The sequence below is a fragment of the Phoenix dactylifera genome, chromosome 2 (assembly GCF_051530095.1).
Source record: "Phoenix dactylifera cultivar Ajwa chromosome 2, Ajwa_hap1_PhDact_Kaust_v1.1, whole genome shotgun sequence".
Classification (NCBI taxonomy): domain Eukaryota; kingdom Viridiplantae; phylum Streptophyta; class Magnoliopsida; order Arecales; family Arecaceae; genus Phoenix; species Phoenix dactylifera.
In genome coordinates, this window is record NC_143191.1 from 1,418,879 (window position 1) to 1,434,238 (window position 15,360).

The window sequence follows — 15,360 nt, forward strand, 5'->3', positions numbered from 1 at the left end:
AATTGCGAGCTCGCTTAGTTATCTTGAAGGGTGACTCGATCACGGTGACCAGCTAGATCCACGAGGATCTAAGGGTGCGGGTGATGACCACCCTCTGCTTCGTGACATATGGGCCATAACAAAGGATAGGGTGTCTTTCAGGCTAAATATTTTTTTGTAAAGCTAATGAAGCTGCAGATTGGATAGCCGTCTATACATACGGCCAGCCATAGGAATAGTACCATATGGGCTCGGAATGAAGAGGGCTTATCCGAGAGGCGATGGAGTATGGTGGTGGAAGATTTGAAGGTCTCTCTGTATTGAAGTACGGGACGCCGGCGATGGTAAGCGGGAGGTGGTGTCGGCGACGGCATGGTGGAGCCACCTCGGCAGTCGGCAATGGTGGTGGGGTGGCCGGAAGAGGAAGGAGAGAGCAAGGTGAGTTTTTGGGGAGACGAAAGGAGAATGCGGTTCCGCTAGCCTCGAGATGCGCGAAAAGGCGGACGTGTCCTTTGATGGAGAACGCTGTGGAAGCTGTAAGATTTTTGTTCGTCACATTGGGAGGAGGCCACCTTCCTCGACCTTGGAATCTTTGCGCACTGCTTTCTTGGACTGTTGTGTCTGCGCTGTCCCCACCATTCTCTCGCTCTCCCACCACCACCACACTTTTTTAGCCGCCTAACCTTGGACGCATCCCACAGGACCAGGAGGCCCAGACCGGGAGGTACGTGCGGGGGAGTTTTATCGTGGGGGAGAGAGAGATTATTGCCATTGGAGATGAGGAATCCATTTTCTTGTGGAAAACGAGCGGCGTAGCTACCCGAGGACAGTGCTTTTGTAAAAAGTTGCAAAAGAAAAAAGGGGCCTTGGGGTCGCCAACCAGGAGTTGAGCCCTGTCGCCCTTCCGATTTTAAGCTTTTCTGGGATCGGAGAAGAACGGGGGCTCGGGTGGCGTGGGGGAGATCGGAAAAAGGTGGGATTTTGAGCACTGGTATGTGTTGGATTTCGGACATAGAGGTACCTCCTTTTCTCGATTCTTGATAACTGTGATTAGATTAGTGGGTGTTTTGGATTTCTGGGTTTTTGCAGCTGGTGGTTTTGCCGAGATTAAGTTGGGTTTTTTTGTGGATGAAGAAGTGGGCTTTTGCTTCTGACTTTTCTTCGAAATCTTGTCTTTTTTTGGTGCCTTCTTGTGTTTGGCTTTCTGGAGATCGTGAGTTAGGTTTTGCTTTCGGAGGAGGAAGAAAGGAGGTATTTTCAGAAGGATTTTGGACTCTGGGAAGTGCGGGAAGAGGGGTTCCCCCACTAATTTGCTGATCGGGAGGATTTTCTGGGTTATATTCTTGGCTAAACCACTGTTTCCGAGCTCTGAATCGGGGTAACAGGGAGATGAATTAAAAGGCCTTGGAGGGTTCACATCAATTTATTTTCTTCCTCTTCTCTATATAGTTGAAAATCTCGGTTCTTTAGCCCCAGGCAGCTGCTTATGGGTTCTAATCCTTCGCTAGTGCGTGGGATCTAGGACCACCCAATCAGTGATAACTTTAGGGGAAAACTTGTTCCCAGTCAAAACTGAGATTTTGCTGGCCGCAGTTTCTGGGTGAGATGCTTGGCATGAGTAAAATTATGGATTAGAAAGTTATAGAATAGAAGAGGGAAGGAAAAGGAAATTCTTTTATCCAAGATCTATTTAACTGTGGAGATGGAGAAACAGCAAAGCTTTCGTCTTGGAGCATTCGAGAAATTGCAGAGCTTTCGGCTGGGAGCTATGGAGAAACAAAAGAGCTTTCGGATGGGATCGCTTGAGAAACAAAAGAGCGGTCGGTTGGGGTCCATGGATAAACAGCAGAGCTTCAAGGAGAGGAGGAACAAGGATAGCCCTGGGAAGCGAGGGGATACACCATTGCATCTGGCTTCTAGAGCTGGCAATGCGGTGCATGTTCAGAGGATTCTTTCTGATTGCGGTGAGAGCCATTTGAAAGAATTGATTTCCAAGCAGAACCAAGATGGGGAGACGGCGTTGTATGTTGCTGCAGAGAAGGGTCATGTTGAGGTTGTTCGGGAGATATTGAAAGTATCAGACTTTCAATCAGCTAACACCAAGGCCAATAACAGCTTTGATGCACTTCATATTGCTGCTAAGCAGGGCCATCTGGGTAATCTATTGATCTCACAGATTAACTACATTTGCTTCTTTCTGTTTCTGTTTTACTACATAGTGTCAAAACAAATGTCAATTTATGACCAATATTATGAAATCTGGAACCTGGCATAGTTATTGGTGCTATGATTTTAAAATGATCGAATTCACCATCTCTTTTTGTCTTGTAAGATGATATTGGATAAGATGGCCTGAATTTTTATATTTGACAATCAATGTATGTGTTGTTGTAAATGTTTTCTTTGACAATAAGCAGTTTCTTTGTTGCTTAATTTTGTGATGTTTCTGCTTGCTCACTTTCTATTGATCCTCTCATGAATACATTGTGATATTTTACAGTACTATGTAGATTTGTTGAGAATTCTCACTGAGTTAACCAGAAGGTGTTAGCTGCCTTATCAGGATATTAAAATGCACGGAGAGAGAGAGAGAGATTAAAGATTTGCTGGTGCACAAGGAGAACTTATAAAAGGTACTGGCACAAAATAGGGTAAAATATCTAAATAAGATGTGGTCAGTCTAGAAAGATGAAGTAATGTTCTGCTTGAGGATGAAAGGCACGAATCAGGGGACATGAACGTGGCATCAGCACATGGAAGGTACTAAAGCAACTAAAAAGCATGCTAAAATTATGTAAAAATAGTGGCAAGGAAACATCAGGAACAAGATGAAAGGTTCCAAGGGAAACTACAATGGTCATTGTTAACCACAGAGTGATGCATAACAACAAAAGTGATGGGACATTTAAAAGAAGCTCTAGTTTGAATAGCAAAAAAATGTGTGAATCTATGCTGGTGAGCTGATGATCATATGAGAGGAAGTAGATTAATATGCTTCTAGTAAGAGAACATCTTTAGGAAATAAACTTGCTGAAATAACAAACATAACCTGGAATGAGCAAGATGAGATGATAACCTTCTTATCCAGCTAAAGGGTAAGGTGAAAAATAATTTTTAAGGATGAAAAACAGAAATGTGAAATGACTTAAACACCCAAAATGCAAGAAATGTTGCACCACATTCAACAATGTAAGCCTAGACTGAACTAAACACTCTGAGAGAAGGGGACAGAAGGAGAGGAGAGGGGGAATAGAGAGAGCACTAACCTAGCATTGTAGCAGAAGGTGCGGTTAACTCAAAGTGAAGTTGGCAAGGCCTAGCAGGTGACTACAAGATGTGGATCCTTTGAAATAGATGCAGGTTCCCTAAAATTCCCAGACCTGGACAAAGTTGATCAAAAGGAGGCAAGTCATCAAGAGAAGGGGAATTGACTTATTAAAGATTAAATGACACCACTTTGAATGTGGACATGAAGTTCAAAAAATCCAATTGATGGATGAAAGGCAGACCTTGATCTGTCCAAATGTAACATATGGAGATAAAGAAGAATAACATGTTTAGAATTTGATTAAAGAACTTAATTAACCGCTATAAATAAAGATTTGGGTGCTGGTACATCCTGCCATTTCTGTATCATTTTGACGATAGAACAGTACCTAGGATGCACATGGACACCGCGATTGAGAGGTCTTGACTGTTCCAGTTAGCACCGTCCAGGATGGACTATAATGGTTGTGTCCTGACACTTGGGATGCTTGGCATCATGAGATGCAATTATTTTTAAATTCATTTCTATTTATTTTTGCTGTTAATGGTCAGCAGTTCCATCTCAGTTTGTCTTGATAGCAGGCCAACCCGAGTGCAATCTGAATTGGGTACTAGTACCAGGACTTCAATCCTTGACTACAGCTGTAAGGGTGAGAAATATGAGACAACAAAAATGCTCGAAATATAAGAGAAGTAAAAAAAAGAAAAACATGGCCTAACAAGGTTCTATTGAAAAGAAATCCTCAAAAATGAAGGAATAAAGCTGATATGGGAGACATTAAGGCAATATTATTGGCTTGATTTAATCTGTTGGAGGCTTTTAATGGAAAATAAAATGAGTGAAGCTCAATAGACTAGAAAGTTAATGGGAACACTTTAAAGAAGTCAGAGATTTGGCACAGATGGACACACTTGTTAGAGTAGATGGTGTAGCAAATATCCCAACATAAATTAATTCAAGTATCTGATTAAGTTCCTGGAGGGAGTGATCTACAATTCACTTTTTTCTTAAAAAAAATAAAGGATGATTTGAGAGCTAGAGGGGCAAAATCAAAAAGATTTCTAGAAGACCCACCCAAGGAATACAAAATGAATTCTCTGTTTGAGACTGGTCCTGATAACTTTTAAGCAAAAGCCAACACATAGCAAGATTGTTAGGTTGTGGAAGTAGCTTGTCAATACTGGATGTTGGAGGAAAATGTCCTATACATGCAATTCAACATTTGAGAAGTTGTAAAATAATTGTAGAGATTTCTGATAATACATCTGAAACGATCTCTTTAAGATCTTGGGTTGGCAGCCCCTGCTCTGATGGCCAGAGGATGCACCAAGTAGTTTCACAGTTGATATTTTATCTAAGTTAAATGTATCGCCAGATACGTATGGTTAAGAATGACTGAGAACCTGTAAGTAAGATATTATACTGTGCTATAGTTTGTATTGTTAGAACTTATTTGCATGTTATGTACAATGTACATACAAACTCAAATAAAGATGGAAGGTTTCAAATTTGGACAGCATACTGATGCATTGTTTACTTTCTCATTATGGAATAAAAAGAGGAATTGGTGATGATTACCATTTTGAAGCATGGGTCACCTCTCTTATACCCTGAATATAGTTATCAATAGTCATTTCTTTGTTCCATTTTTTATTAACAAAATGTGAACACAGATAAAAGTTTTTACTGGATGTATTTCTTGTTGTGCTCTGCACTATTTGAAGTGTGGCTTAATTTAATAGCCTGTCACTTAATAGATTTCCACATCCCAAGAACAATATGTCTGTATCTCAAACTCTGAAAGTTTTCTTTCCATGGTTCCATCTGATTCTTTTGAAAAAGAAAATATTTGTTCATACTCCCTAAATGTTGAAATGTAAAATTTTAGATATTAGTCTGTCGGACTTTATGACTGTTTATGATTCTGTACTGTATTATGTTGGTTGTGCTCTTATGACGATTTGTAAATTTGATTCTCTCTTTGGTTTGCTTGACTTTTGCAGAAGTTTTGAAAGAGCTGTTGCATTTTTTCCCCGCACTGGCTATGACTACAAATTTATTGAATTCTACAGCCTTAGACACTGCCGCCACTCAAGGCCATCTGGATGTCGTCAATCTTCTGCTAGAAACAGATGCTAGCCTTGCCAAAATTGCACGAAATAATGGAAAAACTGTTCTTCATTCAGCTGCAAGGATGGGCCATGTAGAAGTGGTAAAATCCCTTTTAAATAAGGACCCCAGCATTGTTTTCAGAATAGACAAGAAGGGGCAGACAGCATTTCACATGGCTGTGAAAGGCCAAAATGTCGAAATAGTGCAAGAACTGCTGAAGCCTGATAAGTCAATAATTCATTTGGAAGATAACAAGGGGAACAGACCATTGCATATTGCTACTAGGAAGGGCAATTGTGGGGTAAGTGACAATGTCGGCACACTGATTTGTCTCACACTTGTGCTTTGTGATGACATAATTGCTAGGTATTTTAGCGTTTGTCTTTTTGTAGTTTATTCTAAAAGATTGATCACTGATCTGAGTTCTTCTCTTAGCTGATGATGTGAACTACCGTGGGTGGTTCAATGACTTGCAAGAGTTTCGTGTAAGCTTACTACAATTAATATTCTTAGTGTTAAGTATAATTTTGGTTGCTCTAGAGACACATTTCTGATTACATGAACAAGTGCTTTAGTTTCTGGATGAAATTAGGGCAATAAGATTTAGTTATCTTGCCAAAGCTGAGTCTTTTCAGCAAGTGAGCTAGTATTGGTTCACATCATTTTGTCGCTTTCATTGCAGTCCTGAATGGAAGTGTTCAATTTGCTTATTTGTCTTGCTGCGCTTATCAGTACAAGTCTAAAAAGAAAACTTTTAATATGTTTCCTTTAGAAATTTGTATTCAACTTTCCATATTCTGTAAATAATCTGGATAGTAATTCAATATTACTACAAGTGCATCATTTATATAATGCATTTTACTATATTAGTTAGTGATGTAGCATCCAATGCTCTCTGTTAAGTAACTTAAGGCGACCTGTGAAAAAGCTAAAAATAGGAATTCTTTAGTGCGTGCATGTGTTTATCTATATATATAGGGTGGTGGGTGGCAGTGTGATGCACGTCATTCGGTATATCTGTATTTCGGTAGAATGACATTATTCAAATACTAATGCCCGCATCTTATGAATTGCAAATATCAGAATTCCTTGTCGCCGTTCCTAAAAACACTAAGCATAATGCCATAGATCTCTTTCACTTGTTAAGCTAAGCTTGTAATCCTCGTGGACATATTCCAAATGTCCTATTTTGCCTAGTTCTTTGGCTTCATGTTGCTTACCTTTCATTTGGAATCCTGTCCTGTCTTTTATGTCATTCTATCAAGCAGAAATGTGATGTTTCTATCATCATTTTTTCATTTAAGCCCGCAACTGTATGAAACTCCTGTGCCATATAATGTGCATTGCCCTCATCTAATCTGTTTCTGAATTAGGATTCTCCAAGTCCTGAGAGGCTCTTTCCTTTTCATTCTAATGTGTTGAGCATTACTCTATTGAAAATGCTGAACAATGGAGAGAAGCCTCACTGTTGCTAATATATCAGCAAATTCTGAGGAATCATTGAAGAGTTGGAGGAGAATGGAAAGAGTGGGAAACTGATGCTACATAAGCATTGAGGTTTTTTCACACAAGTACAGATGGTGTGAAAAAGGCTAGAAAATTAACAAGGACTATCCAGCTACTTGTTGCAGTATTGTCAACAAGAAATTATAGCAGTACTTTCACAGGTACCTTTATTTTTGATAGAACCTTCTCAGGTACCTTAAAGTAATAAAAAGATGCTTTTCTGAAAAAAAAAATGAAAAAAACCAAGGAGGAGAGCTGGCTTTCCCATCTCTATAGACTGATTAAGTTTCTCCATTTTGAATTACAACTTGGCTTCTTCCTGATCATGCTTTCATAATGAAGTAACTCTGACAAGTCCTGGTTTCATGGAGGATCTTGCAGAGCCTTAGTGACTGTATAGGATACCTTAATGAGTATGATATAGAAGGTATATGTATGGTCATCTAAACTTTCAAACTTGGCTTATGATTAACTGAAGTCCAGTAAGAAGTTATTTTTCTTGGATCATTAAGGGCTCCTCATATTCGGACCCATAAAATAAACTTCTGTGAAACTTAGGACTAATACTGAAAATAGGACTTGTCAAACACCCATGTGATCAGCAACTCTGAAGCAAAGTGATGATGTGCAAATAAGCACATTATCTTTTAATTTGACCTGGACTTCCTCCCCAAATAGTTCAGAAAAATCTCAAAAAGTATGATAAGATCTTTCAATCCTCTTAATCTTGATCCTCTTCCATCAATCCCCATGGGTTGCAGATATCTAAGCTTGAGTGAGAAATGTAGTAAAAAGAGATTGCAATTTTGTGACCTTCACATGTGTTTGCTTGAAAAGTTGTTTTGCCAATTAGTAGGAAATTAATGGTATTCATCTGCTGGATGAAAGATATAGATTTTTCGGCAAACTTGAGAAAGGTCTCACTGGACTCATAAGGATCTTGCACCAGCCAGTGATCTGTGCTCTCATAGTATTGACATCGCGATGATTTTCTTCTTTCAGATCAACATATGAATGCTTTTCTAAAATTCCTTGGCCCATCAAACATGCATAGAAAATTGTCTTGTAATGCTTTCTTTCCGTCAATTCTGCAACCTTCAACATATTAATTTCCTACTTTTTTGTCTGTACCAGCTTCTTAATTAATTAAACATATACCAGAAAGCAAGGAATTGGCTACAATTCACGGGTACAACTTACTGTTGAACTCTTTGGAAGCCAAATGCTTCAAAATTCATTAAATCATACACTGGTTTCTCTGCACTGGACCTGTTTCTTTTTCTTATTAATAGGAGAGGCTATATGTTTTTCATAAACATTACTGATCTTCAAAATATCTACCTTCATTGTGTTTCTGAATTTGCAGGCTTTGATTAATGAAATTTGGAGAGAAATACCAAGGCCTAGCAACACCCTTGTATAGATTGACGGTATTGTTCTGTTTTGACTGGTTAGGTCCTCGACCTGTGAAGCTCTCTCTCTCTCTCTCTCTCTCTCTCTCTCTCTCTCTGTGCCCCCCTTCTGTTCTTTTCCCTTGATATTTGCCTCTATATTTTTTCTTTTCCTATATCTTCTATTTTGGCTCTTAACGATCTATCTAACATTTATTTCTCAAAAGAAAAAAGGTCTATCTAACATTTTTTCTTCCTTTTTTTCCTTCAATATTTTTTTTTGCGTTTGCAACAATGTGTGTGAATACCAGACTGCCAGCCTCACCTGATTTGAATCCCAAACCAGCAAATTATCATGCATGAATATCTATCTCCAAAAAAGTGGGAAACAAACCATAAGTCCAAAGCTTTCATTTTTAGCCATAAATCCTCCCAGCACTGAACAGAGATTAGGCTCTAACAAGGGATCCACAATGAACTGGATCCATATGCTAGACTTTGCCAATTTCTTCAAGATTTTAGTTGCCCGAGTAGGAACAGGTGCAGGAGCAGATTCAGGTGGGTACAGAGAAGTGAATCTCTCAAAATATTATATCAAGGAAATGATTAGGAAGTGGGTGCAATGATGAGTTCCCAAAGCAGGTGCATTAAGTAGAAATTTCCTTGTACTAAGATATGAATCGACAACTATTGGCTTCTTTGGTTATTCTGTTGTGGGTGCATACCATATCAAGACAGGTGGTCGGTTAGACATGCAGACCTGGATATTCCTCTAATTGATTAAATAGTGCAAAGCTGGTGTAGCCAGAATATGTAGCCTGTGATGTTTTACCAAGTTTGAGGAGAAATAAGCAATTGGTAGATATATTGTTTATGGTTTGATGGTGTCTGGTCTGTTTTAGGCTGGTTTTCGGTCATCATAGCTTGCTCTTCTACTTCCTTGATGACATGCCAACATTTTCACTCTCGACTGATCAGGAAGGTTATCTCCAAAATAATGAAGGTTTTCAATCTCACTCCAAAATTATTACTTTGGCATTTACTCCATATTGACCCTCCTACTGCTGTTGCAAATGAAGTTTAAAATCCTGGAAAGAAGTGAGACAGGTTGTCATAAAGCTTGCTCTTATAAAGGATGTAGTTCTTAATGGAATAATCAATGAAGAATTTACAAAAGTTGATTAGAGTAGATGATATATGAACGGTTTTAGTTATTATTGTGGATCCTTTTGTTCTTCGATAATATTTATGGATCTTAAGAAGCTATATATATTATGTTTTTTTACAACCTAGTTTCATCTATAAATATGCTTCTCTAGAACTTAGCCACATTAGTTGATTGTTCCTAAGGTCTGTTTTATAGTTCTCCTGTCTCTTGCTGATATATGATACAATCTACTCCTCTTTGCAGATAGTGCTGGCCTTATTATCAGTCGAGGGAATTGATGTCAATGCAGTCAATAAAGCTGGTGAGACTGCTCTGGGTATTGCAGAAAAATGCTGTCATGAAGAGATTGCTGCAGTTCTAAGAGAGTTTGGTGCTGTGGTTGCAAAGGAGCAAGCAAATCCACCGAACCCTGCAAAGCAGCTAAAGCAAACTGTCAGTGACATAAAACATGATGTTCAATCCCAACTCCGACAAACCCGTCAGACTCAAATGAGGGTTCAGAAGATCAGGAAGAGACTTCAGAAGCTGCACATTGGAGGTCTCAACAATGCCATCAATTCTAACACAGTCGTTGCAGTGCTCATTGCCACTGTGGCCTTTGCAGCCATATTCACCGTGCCTGGCCAGTTTGTTGAGCAACCGCAAGAAGAAGAAGAAGGTTACACCCTTGGACAAGCTTACGTGGCAAAGAATGCAGCATTCATCATCTTTTTGGTCTTCGACTCAATGGCCCTCTTCATCTCTCTTGCAGTGGTTGTTGTTCAGACTTCATTAATAGTTGTCGAGCAGAAGGCCAAGAGGATGATGGTGTTTGTGATGAACAAGCTGATGTGGCTGGCATGTCTCTTTATATCGGTTTCCTTCATTTCACTGACGTATGTTGTGGTGGGCCACAGTGACTGGTGGCTTGCCTGGTCTACCATGGCAATCGGTGCCTCTATTATGCTGACCACCCTGGGGTCCATGTGCTACTGCATCATTGTTCACCGGCTCGAAGAGAAAAACTTGAGAAACATAAGGAGGGCCTCTGGTAGTAGGTCACACTCATGGACTGTATCTGTGGCATCAGACTCAGAGATACTGAATAGCGAATATAAGAAGCTGTACGCAATTTAGAATGGATGGGTTCATATATTGTGGTATCTGCACTTCAAGAGCCCTGTCTCAGCATCTCCATAAAATTTTCTGCACCCTTGTATGTATATGCTTCAAAAGAAAGTTTCGTCATTGGCATTTTAGCAAGGTATTGACTAGATTGGGTTTAGGCCTCCGCAAAGGATCTATATATGTTTGAAGGTCACTGTTGCTTCCTGAAATAAAGGACATATCTGTCAAAGTTATTGCACTAGTTGAAATTAATATTCAAGCAGGTTATTTTTGCAGGTGTTATAGAAGGGAATCCATTCGATACCAGAATATCAGAATTGACAGTATAGCTCTAAAGCTGAAACTGCATCTTATTCTTACTTTGAAATGATTTCTGGTGTTATATGTGCGCAGCTGATAAGAGAGCTTTAAGGTGTTTTTCCTGTCAATCTTTGTTTTCCCATCATATGTCTAATGATCCATGTTTATAAGTGCGGTGGGGCTCCAACCGGTAGAGAGTTCTGGTGGATGAAATATCTTTGGGTGAGATTGAGTTCAACAGGCACGAATTATTAGAGGGGAAAGCCTAATGCACCAACTCTTTGCTGTTTCTTCTTCATTTTCTTCCCCTTACTTCTTCTGAACGGGGGAATTTAATTTCTTGAGATAAGATGCCTTTGGATATTCCAGTAAGCGATAGCTGTAATGTGTTAAAGCTGCTTCTGAACTAGAGGCGAGCTAGAATGTTTGATTACTTCGAGTTCTGGGACAGCATGGGAGAGTTATAAGCTAAGAATTGACCAAGCAATAGAGATGTCTGGAATGCAATTTTGTGTTAATCCCATTTCAATTCCATATGCGATAAAAAAAAAGAGAACTGGCTGGAGAGATCCGTGTTTAGAGAGGTGCTGAAAGGGATTGAAAGGGCCTGTTTGATCCTGTAGCCTTGGCCTCATCAAACAGAGCTCTTCCTACTGGGTAAAAAAGGAAAATAAAAGGAAGTCTCAAGTTTGTTTGGCTTCAATGAGAGAAAGAAAGGCGCATGCGTTGGTGAAGAGCAATACTGGTTTTTGCGTGGTGACGCAGACCCAACGACAACGCCTTCGCAACTCCTGTCGTCGTACCATGCACCTACCAACGTTAGAGGCCAACGTCTTGATAATTCTATTGATGCATGAAGTGCTTTTGATAGAAGGAGGTGTCATGTTGTACCAAAAAAAAAAAAAATAGGAGGAGGTGTCATGATGGCATTCATACATATTTATGATTAACAATGCACCCTTCTTTAATGGTGGGACGGCGCATGGAAATAAAGTTGACGAGTAGATGAGGCCAACGTCCCAGTGGCCGCCACTCCTGTTGCTTTCAGTCTTGGATGGTCCAAACTCTGGCATCTAGAGCTTGATAGTTAAGTTTATACAGTCTCTTTTTTCCCCCTTTTCCTTTTCTTTAATTTAGTTCATTTAGACGAGCTCGCGAAGTGCAGGACCACCTCATACCTATAATATTACCCAATAAAAACATGCACCGTTCTTTTTATTGGGGAAACGACGAGAAATCTAGCAAGGGGATTAGATGCTTTTCTTAAACATTGTTTTCGCTTCATTCTCTGTTAATATTTCTCGCAGCGTTTTCACTTTGGGTTAGCTTCAGACTCTGCTGCTGCTGCTGCTGCTGCGCATGCATGGGACGCGCACGCAGCATTCCGGTCAAGCGTTGCTGCAAAAGCGGTGCCAAACTGATAAGAACTCTGGGCCCAGGCGAATAATTTATTTATTTATTTTGATTTAAGGGAATAAAAATGTTAATGTTCATTTAGATAAAAATAAATAGAAAACAAGCAAGCACAGTAAATAGTGACAAATCTATTCTTGCAATCCTTGTATAAGGACAGATTTTTTAGGTAGTTGTACTAGGGTCCTTTTTCATGCGGCAAAGGCACTTAGCGTCACAGCATCATCGTCTCTTGGGCTGATTAGAAAAATCTTGAGCTCTCATTCTTCTCTTGTAGTGTCCATAACCACCGTCGTCTCCTAAGAGCTCCCACTTCTTGATTTCCTCAGGATGAATTTCGATGGCAGCGTCCAAGAGAATGGACACGCCGGTGTGGGATTTGTCATCAGAGATCCGGAGGCCAGACTTGTGGTGCTCGAGGGCTAATGTATCTTTGATTAGACTGTGGTTGGTGCTGAGGTCAGAGCCGCATGGAAGGGCATCTTCTATGCGCGGCGAGTGCTAGGCACGGACCGTACGTGTTGTCTTAGGGGGGACTCAGCCACGGTGATCGAGTGGATCTACGATCCGAGTCTTGTGGCGGGTGCGCTGCAGCTGCTACATGATATCCGTAATCTCTTGAAGGATTGTGTCTCCCGCCGGGTTGCCCATGTCTTCCGTGAGGCAAATAGCATGGCGGACTGGGTGGCATCTTTTGCGGCTCATCATTCGAGGAATTTTGTTTGGGATAACCATATCCCGTCCCATCTTCTATATTTTTTTTTTCTTCTTTCAGATTTTTTTGGTTGCACCCACATCCATTGTGTGTGAGCCGCCAATGTACCTAAAAAAAAAAATAGCTGTATCATGCATATGGTAGACCTATAATTCTATACATGCACGATGAATGACGCATGTGCTGCAATCTATTTGCTATTACGATACAAATTAAAGTTGCCGGTAGCATTGCAGAAATTTTTTAAAATTAGAAGCCAATTGAAGATTTTTTGCCCAACTACTAATAAGGTATGTTTGGATAAGAGGTCAGCTGCATGAGAGTTTTGCAACTATATCATTGTCTCTCAAAACTTTCATTATCCTGTTTATTGTTATAAGATGACAGCAAATCTATCACAAGACTAAAAGAGAGAGAGAGAGAGAGAGAGAGAGAGAGAGAGAGAGGAGGCAATCCCAAATCATTTAGGACTTGATGTTGCTACTATTTGTGGCGGTTTTTTTCTTTTTGTAGAACAGATTTATTGAACGGGTCTAGAACATATAATACGTGAGAATCAAAAAATAAAATATCTAATAATTCAAAAAAAATATTTATTACAACTGTTCAGAAAAAAGTACCATTAACTGTTAGCTTCTTTTTAGACATATGATACTTCGTAAGATTACAGAGTTTCTCCTCTTCTCTCGCAATCTTGTGTCAAGGGATGGATGGGGGTTACCATTTGTGGTTCTAAGAAGAGAATTTTATGGCGAACGGGCTCTTAATGAAAATCCATCATAATAATAGAATCCTTTTATTATAGACTCTAAATCAATCATGTACGTATCTTTTCAAATTTCAAAATTATAGAATTTCGTGGATTCTTGCAAAAATCTAAGTGGGAAAGCGATGTGTTTTCACTTGTTCCTCTTTGTGTATTATCTCATGCAGATGAAGATCTGACAAAATAGAAAATAAATACGAAGCCATATGGCCATCAAGTTCTCCAGCAGTTCATTTTGAGGCAGATACAATAAAATAAGAATATAACTATAAATTTTCTACAATGACTATAAATTCTATATCAATCCCAAGCATTGACGATCCATAACATTTAGTGATTATGATTTTGACATTTCATAGAAAACATAGTATATAAGACAAATTTTATTGAAAATCATTAATATAGTATCTATAGAATTTTATTGCTCCCAAGGTATTTTAGTCAACTAAAGGGTACCACCAAAGCCAGTTCTATTTGCTTTTAGGAGTACATATACATAAATTGATCCTCTCACTCCTCATTGTACATCTTGAAAGACAAAATCAATGTATTTTTTCAATTTCTTGCGCATGTATTAAATGGTTGCATGTGTTCATTTTTTTTGTTATAATTAAGGACTTATTTAGTCCGCAAGAAAATAAAAAAGAAAAAGAAAAAGTGTGGTTAATGAGAAAATAAAATAAAATGCCACTTATTTAGTTAGAGTTTTCAAAAGAGAAAAATCAAAAGTAGCATTGCCATGAGAATAAGAATTTTATATTTTATAAGCAAGAAAAACTCACGGGAACATGAGAAAGTTACGTTCATAACCATTGGAAATTAGGATTTTTTTTTTCCCCTCAAAGTAACCTTAAGCCATGAAAATCCATTCGTAAGAATTTTTTCTTTATTAAAGATATAACAAGTATTTCATGGAATGTGCTACTTTCTCATAATTAATTAAACATATCAAAATTATTTTCCAGAGATCATATTTTCAGAAATTAGTTTTGTAAAAAATTTATTTCAGTAAGAAAAAATTCTTTCTGCAAACCAAATAGATTCTAAATGTAGTTACAAGAACCTAAAATAAATATTTTTTGTAAAATTCTCCAATCACAACCAGTTAATACAACATAATGCTTAGTGCTTTGACAAAATGAAAAAGAGCAAGAAACTTATAGAGATATTTTGAGGACCTGAAAGGGTATCAAGAATAATCTTGTTTGGATGAAGAACTAATTAGTCTCGATTATTTTAGTTCATGATTTCCGCACGGGATCATGTATATGTATGTCTACAGTTCATGGTGTATACACACAATTATTGTTGTTCCACTCACGATCCTCACGTGACAAGCCCATACACCGCCCGCATAGGAATTCGTGTGAGCCCACGGGGTAGATTGTCCTCAAACTCACCGACGGACGCGAAGCACGTGACCAGGCGAGTTTAAGAACCGAGCAGCGCGCCCGCGAAACCAATCACGCGCTGGCACCAAAAATATTCGGGGCCCATTCCACGTACCAAAGTTGCTTCACTCCACGTTTCACTTAATCATTGGTCATTTATGGTAACTCCTAGATTCCACGAGTAAGCCTTCGTGCCATGCTGCGTGAAGCGCTTTTGGTACTGTGGTTGGGCTTCGTAGCACAT

The 15,360-nt window shown here is 39.1% G+C and overlaps 1 protein-coding gene across 1 annotated transcript; it reads left to right on the plus strand.

The window, feature by feature from the left end:
- The first annotated feature begins 222 nt into the window (after positions 1-222).
- LOC103706064 (ankyrin repeat-containing protein At5g02620-like) lies at positions 223-10,760 on the plus strand. Its single transcript, XM_008790035.4, has 3 exons — positions 223-2,135; positions 5,251-5,660; positions 9,668-10,760. Exons 1-3 carry the CDS (start codon positions 1,682-1,684, stop codon positions 10,538-10,540), a joined length of 1,737 nt encoding a protein of 578 aa, XP_008788257.1. The 5' UTR covers positions 223-1,681; the 3' UTR covers positions 10,541-10,760.
- The last annotated feature ends 4,600 nt before the right edge of the window (positions 10,761-15,360 follow it).

Coding starts and splice junctions, on each gene's coding strand:
- LOC103706064 (XM_008790035.4), top strand. CDS start 1,682: ATGGAGAAACAGCAAAGCTTTCGTCTTGGAGCATTCGAGAAATTGCAG. Junction 2,136..5,250: donor TGCTAAGCAGGGCCATCTGG/GTAATCTATTGA, acceptor TGACTTTTGCAG/AAGTTTTGAAAGAGCTGTTG. Junction 5,661..9,667: donor CTAGGAAGGGCAATTGTGGG/GTAAGTGACAAT, acceptor TCCTCTTTGCAG/ATAGTGCTGGCCTTATTATC.